Source organism: Arachis ipaensis, chromosome B10, assembly GCF_000816755.2.
Source record: "Arachis ipaensis cultivar K30076 chromosome B10, Araip1.1, whole genome shotgun sequence".
NCBI lineage: Eukaryota > Viridiplantae > Streptophyta > Magnoliopsida > Fabales > Fabaceae > Arachis > Arachis ipaensis.
In genome coordinates, this window is record NC_029794.2 from 39,307,064 (window position 1) to 39,316,211 (window position 9,148).

Genomic DNA, 9,148 nt, shown 5'->3' on the forward strand with positions numbered 1-9,148 from the left:
ATCTATGTCTAAAACTGTAAGTGAATTTTCACTTCTTCTTTTTTTTTTTTAATGACTTCCCTTATAAAACACATAAAAACCGTATCGTAAAGTTGCAAAATCACAAAATCACTGTTCTAAACTTCGAATGCATCTTCTTCCTATACGCGTTAAGAATTAGAATAAGTATAAACGCGCACAACCCCTTCATCACTTCAGCTTTTAATTCTCTCTCTCTCTCTCTCTCTCTCCCAGTTAGCAATTCCATTGCTGCAGAGTAAGAGAACTCAATCACAATTCACACACAAAACACAGAGACCCAAAATTTTCTTAATCCGACACAGACCCATAACACCATCCGTAAATTCTCATTGCAAATGACACTGTTGGGTGCATAGATCCATGAAATGCACCCATAAAGCTACCACCTTTTCTGCAATGCCCAGATCCAGCACCCAGCAATAAATAACAACAAGGTTCACAACTTTCTATTGAAATCGCAGGACCCAGAAGAAAAACTCCAAGACCCAGTTCCCAGAATGAAGGGTTCGAGCCGTTTCTTCACGGTAGGTCTTGTAGCTTCATGGTACTCCTCCAACATTGGCGTTCTCCTTCTCAACAAGTACCTTCTCAGCAACTATGGCTTCAAGTACCCGATCTTCCTCACCATGTGCCACATGACAGCATGTTCTTTGTTCAGTTATGTTGCCATAGCGTGGATGAAGGTGGTGCCTTTGCAAACCATACGATCCAGGGTTCAGTTCTTCAAGATCTCTGCTTTGAGCCTTATTTTCTGTGTCTCCGTTGTGTTTGGTAACGTGTCGTTGAGGTACCTTCCTGTGTCGTTTAACCAAGCAATTGGTGCCACAACGCCTTTCTTCACTGCCGTTTTTGCTTACCTAATGACGTTTAAGAGGGAGGCTTGGCTCACATATCTCACACTTGTTCCGGTTGTCACTGGTGTCATCATTGCCAGCGGGGTAAGTAAGTAACTTCAACAAAGTTGTGAGTTTCAAGTTACTGGGGTTTTAGTGCATTTTGATTGATCTCTTGATTTGTTAATTGGAATAGCATTATAGCAAGGTATAGGAAATACTTAGACTTTAGCTTCTTTATGCTTTGTTATTTTTTGTTTTCAGCTTCCCTATGATTTTGTGATTTGTTTAGGGTGTAGGGGTTTATTCAATTTGGTGATCTTGTGATTTGTTGAATTGGAATTGCAAATTATATAGGAATTACTTTTTGGATCTTTAGCTTTCTGATTTGTCATTGTTTAGGTCCCATGCAAGTGGTAGATTCTATTCATGAATGAAGTAGTTTCGAAGTAGAAGAAAAGAGATCAAAGAAATTTGTTTAGTTCATCTTCTGTTTTCCATTTATATTGCTCTCTCAAGGCTCAACTATTATTTTAGTATCCAATTTTAAGTAGTGGTTGATCTTTCTTTGATTGGTAAAAATGTAAAACCGCATTGGTTTCTTATGTGTTTTCATCTTCCTGTTTGGTCAATAGGGTGAACCAAGTTTCCATTTATTTGGATTCATTATATGTGTTGCCGCTACAGCTGCAAGAGCCCTGAAATCAGTGCTACAAGGAATTTTGCTTTCTTCCGAAGGGTAAGGGGTCGCTAATTAATTCATTATAATCATTAATGTGTAGTCTCTACTTGGTTTTCAAGTTTTCTATTCAAATAGCTGCTAACCTCCTTTTTCCCTCTGCATCAGAGAGAAGCTCAATTCTATGAATCTTCTCCTTTACATGGCTCCTATGGCGGTGGTTTTCCTTCTTCCCGCTACACTTATAATGGAAGAAAATGTGGTTGGAATCACTTTGGCGCTTGCCAGAGATGATTCCAAGATCATTTGGTACCTGCTATTCAATTCGGCGCTCGCATATTTTGTCAACCTGACCAATTTCTTGGTCACAAAACATACAAGTGCTCTGACCCTTCAGGTATGTCCCCATAATTCAGATTGCACTCAGACCTCCCTTTTTACTTTTATCTATTCCATTCCATTCTAAAGTTAATTTTTTTTCACTCCTAAAAGTTTGGTAGTTGGGAAATCAGACCTCGGTGGTTGTCATGTATTTATCCAATCATTAGATAGTCTTAGTCACCTTTAATTTTTTATTAGTTTATTGGCAATGTGCATTGGTTGGTGCTGGGTTGTCTCTGCTTGTTGAATATCTGTTCCCTGATTACCCGTTTCTCTTGACCACAATTTTCCTGAGGTTATTAGAATTTTCACATTGCCTAGTCATATAGATGATAATATAGTTTCTCAAATGCCAAAGTTCTATTTTAGTCCTAGAAAGTTATAGTATTAGTTTTTCAAATGTATTGTCACCATATAAGCAAGATCCAAAACGTTTCTAAAATTTGACTTGTTCAGTAATTAATTTAGTGATTTACAGGGATGAATATGGTGACATGTTGAATCTCTGAGGGACTCTAGCTGTCACAACAATCTTCCGTTTAGGGACTAGTTGTGACAATGGTTTTTGGAGTTTGCTGAATTATTTGGGTGACTTCTATAGTTCTATTTATTTAGAGGACTAAAATTAGAGTTTACTAATCAAAGTTAATCAATTATGCAGTTTCTTGGGAAATGTCAGACTATGTGATTATGAAAGATGCCACTAACAATTCAAACTGGTTGCATAATTAGCTCATCAACTTTTTGGACCATCTCTAATGCTGATGCTAGGTTATTGGTAGTATATAAGGATCTAAAATTAATATAGATACTGTTCACGTTAGTTGACATTTTGCCATCAATATCCCCGATTACTTGTTAACCATGATTAGAACTAGAATTAATTATTTGCCCCCATGGTTTCTTAACTATAATTAATATGTTGACCCGATTTCCCAAACACATTTTGAATATTTAGTGTATATGACCTTAGGATGAGTAGGAGATGGTCAAATGTATACACAATTTGCACAAATGATTGGGAATGGATAATCTCAATTGTTAAAAAAAATTGAAGGAGTAAAGTGTGATCTCTAACCCTTCATTGTTCTCTCTCATGTTTTTTTTTGGTTCCACTTATAAAATTAATGGTGAGAGATTATACTTTACTCTCTCAATTGTTAAAAAAAATTGAGAGGATCCATTCCCCAAATTATTGTATATTAGTTATAAAATATCAAAGACCCAAGTACTCACCAATTTCTTGTTGCTGTTAGCTTTTCTTAGTTCTTATAGATATATGCTTTTGGATTAATGAAAGAAGTGTAACTGCGGACCTGTGGCTAGATTTGCATTTTATGTAGTCAAATATTGTATCTATGCTTAAGTTGATTCCTTGTAAACTCATATTTTATACTTTGGCTTATGCAGGTACTAGGGAATGCTAAAGGGGCTGTAGCAGTAGTAGTATCAATTCTAATATTTAGAAACCCAGTTTCGGTTACTGGAATGATGGGGTACACCCTCACAGTCTTTGGAGTTATCCTTTACAGTGACGCGAAAAAGCGAACCAAATGATATATACACCATTCTTGTGAAGTTGACATTCAACTCCTTATATTTTGTCTTGGTGACCGCACTGCACAGACAACCTCAATCAAAGATTATACAGAGGCAAATTTGTTTAGCATGCTAGTGACATAAGATTCAGTTTTTCTGACTCTTGGTATACAATTTTTTCTTTTTTTGGTTTTACTTCTCACACGTAAAACCTCGATTGAATGGGTTAACAGTTGTATAAACATTTATTTAGAAATAGTCCTCACAGTTGAAAAGTTGCAATAATTGACTTGTTATTATCCTGCTTCACACCGATGTTGAGGTAAATCCAGAGGATTAGAGGAATGTCTTCTCTGTCATTTTATTCTTTTGGGATAAGAGTGGTAGAATTGAACCACTACTCATGTTGTTAACACTACCCACATTCGTTTATTAATGATAAGATTCGTATCTTTAGCTCTCAGCCTTGATGCCCAAAATTTTCTCTTCTACTGATTCTCATATAGACTCTCTGTTTTGAATCACATAATTTAGAAATGATCCCAAAATTTTAACTAGATCAAACTTTACAAAAACATTCATGGTCAGGTACCTCAATTAGTGGAGACCATGTCAAGCACTTCCATAACCAGATACATGAATGCTATCTAATCATGTTTGAAGGGGGTGTAGATCCCTGCTGATGGCAATGCTGTGGAGGCGGAGTAATGCTGTCTCTTCCACTTAATGGAAGATCAAGCTTGGCCAAGTTTGGATCAGATCGATGCTTCTCCCAAGCTGCTGCGAAATGCTGGCCTTTGGTTCTAGGTAAGCAAAAAAAAAAACTTGAGACCAATTGAGGGAATTAATAAAGTATATAGTTAAATTATTCCATAAAAAAAAAGTAAAGTCTTACCCTTGAAGTAGGATTAGTATCTGATATATATTTGATCTAACCTCCTCTCTAGCCGTTCTCAAAGCTGCCTCCTTATAAACGAGCGCAAGTTCATCTACCAATCTGAAGTCAAATCATGTTCCAACAGGAATAAGGTATAAAGAAATATCAAGGAATAGTTTAATATCCACATTGCAAAGATCCAGCCGGATAAGTGGGGAACCACACAATTAAATTGCAATCTAGGAAGTCAATGGAAGCCTACAACCAGAATTTAAGGATCGTGCACAAGGAACTAATCAAGGAAAATTAACTACTAAAGCATCACTTAAAATTCAAGCCCTTTTCTTATTTATTCTTTTCCTCATTTTCAACCTCTATTGTTTTGTTAACATCTTAAAATGAAGGGCCACTGACTTCAGACAGTTACTTCAGAGTAGCATTATGATCTTGCCAAAGAGAAAATAAAAAAATAACATAACAGCAGAGTTAATAAGAAATCACTACATCTGTGGCATTGACACTATGAAAGTAGATACTAAACTGCTACCCAACAATTAATTAATTGATACCCTGTTTATCGAGCATTTCAATGCAGCATTTATCTGAAATAAAAATGTCATGTAGTTGAAATTTAAATTCACCTTTCAACATATGGTGAGTTCCTAACCCAAGTCAATCTCAGAACTACATAAGTACATTTCAGAACCTGCAGAATAACATAACAGCAGAGTTAATAAGAAATCACTACAACAAAAACAACAATGAAGCCTTATCCCATAGGGTGGGTCGGCTACAAAGATGATAGATCGAATAATGATATTATGCCCTGCCATATCATATATGAATTAAGGCCATCACGCTTAGATCTCTCTTGGGCACCTTAGTAAAAAATTACTACAATTTCCACTAAAAACTAGAACAAAATTGTTTATATTGAATTATTGATCAATGTCCAATCCATACAAATAGAATACTAGAGTAGAAAGCCAATACAAACTATTGCAATTGTCCAGAATGTATTTCAACATTGCAAATTGCACCCAACAATTTTGGTTCAGAGCTGGAAAATGTTATAGTCAAAATCATGACATAAACTTGGAATGTGTTTTCCAAATGTTGAAGGCATAACCTGGTGAATTCCTAAAACTTCCCCATAGACATCGAAAGATACTTACCAAAATAAGAGTCTCATCGTCATCGACATGCATCCACTGAAAAAATAAAGGGAAAATGCGCCTGAAGTGAGCTAATAACACAAGACCAACTGCATTAAATATTGAATCGGAAAATTTAAGCCATGCAATGCGGCGTTCTTTGTTTTTGGGCTGGCGCTCCAAGTGACTTAACATCTCATTTAGCATCTTTTCAAACCTGTTCAAGGCAATGTTACATTGAAGTCGACATAGAAGAAAGCGGAAATTAGAAACATCGACATAGAAGAAAAGCGGAAATTAGAAACATTTAAGTCTCATTATTGACCAATTAAAAGGCAGACATGTGATATGAGCAACTTTAGATTATAATTCCAAAATCAGAGATTTGGTGGAACACTTTCTGACATACATAACAGGTAAGTTATGCAGCTTTTTCTGGGTAACAGCAAGTTAGCCAACATGATCAATCAAGTGAAAAAGAATAAAGTACCAAGCATTTCAAAATTAGTATTCAGACAGGAGAAATGACAAGAACTGCATTTTCTGACTACATAATTTTTCTCACAGGCATAGGAATTCAGTTTGCTAATAATTCCAATGCCACAATTCTAGGTGGTATATGCAGACATAAAATATTCGCTATAGAGTTATGTCATGTATTAGATAAAGGACATTGTGTAGAAATGAAAATATACCAGGGGCTACGCGGATTACTTCTCTGAGTCAGAGTTGAAATAACTACTGATGTCTCAACCACCTGCTGCCATATCTCATCAGTAGAAGCAATATTCTGGCAACAAGCATCAAGAATCACATCCGCATATGAACCAATCTCAGCAGCAGCAACATTTTTTCCAAGATGCGCAAAACAAACCATCCCCTGCCCCTGAAATCGTACAAGGAAAAAAGATTTACCAAAAATTGACCAACTTCTATTTAAGATTCAAACCTTCTAAACGATTTTCCTAGAAAATTAGTACAACCTCAAAGAAGAAACTACTAGTCTAAAACCCAGTTTCATGATTCAGTTGCAGTTATAGCATAGCATACCTTCACCTCTGGCGACCAATGATCAATGGCAGTCAGCGAACAAGGAATCACCAATCCATAAAACTTGCCCAAAAGAGGATAATCAACCTGTGACACAAAACCAGTTCAAACCCCTGAACAGCTCAGTTCTCAATGCATCACAAAGGGACAAAACAGAGCCAAAGTTCATTCTTTTATCTTCCCCTTGTGTTTGAACAATAATCAAATCTCTGTAACACTAGTAGCTCCAGAGAAACAAACCGTACTCCAAATGAATCACACTAAAACCTACGTAGCACCTTTTTGTACAAAATGCGCTTTACCATTAAAAACCAAACAAAATTTTGCCAACTATGTTGAAATCAACTGACACTCAATGTGAACCTTTCGAACTACAGTGTGAGTTGTCATAACTGAAATCAAAACAAGCCATAATACCTGAGTGACAAACCATCGTAACTGAAAAGCAGCCAGAACGGCAAACCCAACCGGCACCCTAGCTGAAGCAGCGGAGAACTCATCATTATCATCACTCTTATCAATGGAGCTCTCCTTTATCCTCTCCTTGAGAAGCGGCAACACCTCAGGCACCAGCTCCACCACCAACCTTCAAACAAAAAATTACCCAAAGAGAGTGAATGATTGATTCCAATGATATAATTAACAGAAAACTAACTTTCCAAATTGGTCTCCAACTTACTAATAACAGAAAATTAACTTCTCAACTAATACATTAGTCTCTATCTAACTGACTAATAAAATAAGAATTTTTAAAACCACCTCTTCTCTTTCGGGAGCGAGTCACAACTCAGCCCGAACTCGGCAACGTTATCGAAGATCCCACCCTCATCCGCTGCGGCGGCAGCGTATTGTTGGGAGAATTCAAGGAAGGAGGCCGCGGCGAGTGAGGAGAGGTGCGTGGGGATCCAGGATAGGAGCGTGGATTGGTCGGAGGTGAAGGGCTTGAAGGTTGAAGCGGAGGATAAGAGCGTGCAGGCGAGGGCGAAGTCCTTGATGGAATCGCTTAGGGCGGTGGTGGTGTTGGAAGCATCGGACGGCGGCGGAAGAAGGAGTGGTTGGAGGAATGCTTTGACGGAGACGGAGGAGCTCTCAGGAGCAGTGTAAGGAGTTCCGGCGAGGCACTCCGCGATTTCGTTCGATAACCTAATAAAAATTAAAGAAAAGAAAATTGCAGTATGAGAAAACGGCAATAAAGGAGAGAGAGAGAGAGAGAGAGAGAGAGAGAGTATCGAACTGAATTTTTGTGATGCTTTATTATTGGATATTATGCTATTTTGCAAAGTTTTTGGAGACTAATAATTGGTAGGAGAAGGATTGCTTTAGCCGGATTTTTTTTAACTGCTTTATTAGACGGACAACGGAAAATTTGAACAACATAATAATAAGCTGGAAATTTGACTTAAAGAAGTTAAAAAAAATCTACCATTCATTATACTCTAATTTATTAAAACACTAATTTTTTTCCAAATTTTCTGTCGTCGCCGCCGTCGCTTGGTCTCCCACCAGCTCCATCGTCGCCTCTAGAATCGTTCTCATTGTCGCTGGTTCGTCAACAAGGACCCTCATTGGCGTTGCTCTAGATCAGAAATGAATATCACCGCCAGACTCCTCCTCGCCGTCGTTGCTTGGCTTGCCACGCACCATCACCGGTATCACTCACTCATAGTGAAAATAACCATTCACTTAAAGATAAAAATAATCATCCGCATACCTACTAAAATGACCATCCTAAACTAGCCGTGATTGAATACCAGAACTTGAACTCATGGAGGCGGCGAACGAAGGGATGGAACTCATCGGAGCCCTTGGTGGGGAGAGTGGTACCGTTGTAGAGTTCTTAAATTTCGGGATCAACCTAAGGGTAAAGGAAGCGATGAGGAGATTGAGCATGTAGATTCCGAGGCTGTAGGAGACGATGTAGAAGTCTTAGATCAAGTATACACGCAGAACGTAGATACAAGCGATGGTCAAGGAACCAATCCAACGGTTGAGCATGTGCGGCGTGGTCTTGTTGAGAAAATGTTGGTATTGCCGCAACACCGTGAATTTCCATCGCGATATGGCGCCATCCAGTGAAAAATAGTTGGCGGAGGTGAAAGAGATCGACGCCAGTGAGAGGTGCAAAACGGCGTCACTACCCGGGTTGGAAGAGAACATGCTGCAGCAGTGAGGGGGCCGGAGGTGTCAAGACCTTTGCGGCAACGACGATGACAGTTGTAGGAGAGACCGACACCGTTGAGGGGGGTGGGGTGCAAAACGTATAATATGTGGATGTGTAACCGTACGTAGTGGTTAGGTGCTAATTCTAATTTTAAAATTATGATAATAATTATTTAATTAATTAAGAATCTGATTTTTAATTTTAAATTTATCTTTTTTTTTTAAAATTGCTGTTCATGTTGTTTATTATATACATTGTTCTTCTATATTTTTCCTTTTTTTAAAGAGAAAATGACAAATAGGTCCTTGACCTTTTGGCCACAAACATTTAAGTCCACGAGAATTTGAAAATACATTTAAGTTCCTGACATTCTCAAAACTTAGACAAATCGATCCCTCTGTTCACTTGGGTCTGCCAGACCCAATAGAAAAATCAAACATGGCTTCTGTTGTA

At 37.9% G+C, this 9,148-nt stretch overlaps 2 protein-coding genes across 3 annotated transcripts; one reads left to right on the plus strand and one right to left on the minus strand.

The window, feature by feature from the left end:
- On the plus strand, positions 130-3,902 carry LOC107622629 (probable sugar phosphate/phosphate translocator At3g11320). The gene is made up of 4 exons (XM_016324604.2): positions 130-959; positions 1,490-1,593; positions 1,702-1,930; positions 3,325-3,902. Exons 1-4 carry the CDS (start codon positions 519-521, stop codon positions 3,469-3,471), a joined length of 921 nt encoding a protein of 306 aa, XP_016180090.1. The 5' UTR covers positions 130-518; the 3' UTR covers positions 3,472-3,902.
- Positions 2,210-7,677, minus strand: LOC107622628 (uncharacterized protein At2g39910; the record flags this gene model as incomplete). Of its 2 annotated transcripts, XR_002355701.1 has the most annotated exon segments (9): positions 3,635-3,964; positions 4,046-4,256; positions 4,349-4,450; positions 4,972-5,036; positions 5,506-5,701; positions 6,180-6,370; positions 6,535-6,621; positions 6,952-7,120; positions 7,294-7,677. XR_002355701.1 is itself a non-coding variant. In XM_016324602.2 (8 exon segments), coding segments are annotated over 8 exon segments (1,354 nt in total), but the record flags the coding sequence as incomplete, so codon positions are not given.

Excerpts from the sequence above, each read along its gene's own strand:
- LOC107622629 (XM_016324604.2), top strand. The coding sequence starts at position 519 with ATGAAGGGTTCGAGCCGTTTCTTCACGGTAGGTCTTGTAGCTTCATGG. Across the intron at positions 960-1,489 it reads GTGTCATCATTGCCAGCGGG|GGTGAACCAAGTTTCCATTT; the intron begins GTAAGTAAGTAA and ends TTTGGTCAATAG. Across the intron at positions 1,931-3,324 it reads CAAGTGCTCTGACCCTTCAG|GTACTAGGGAATGCTAAAGG; the intron begins GTATGTCCCCAT and ends TGGCTTATGCAG.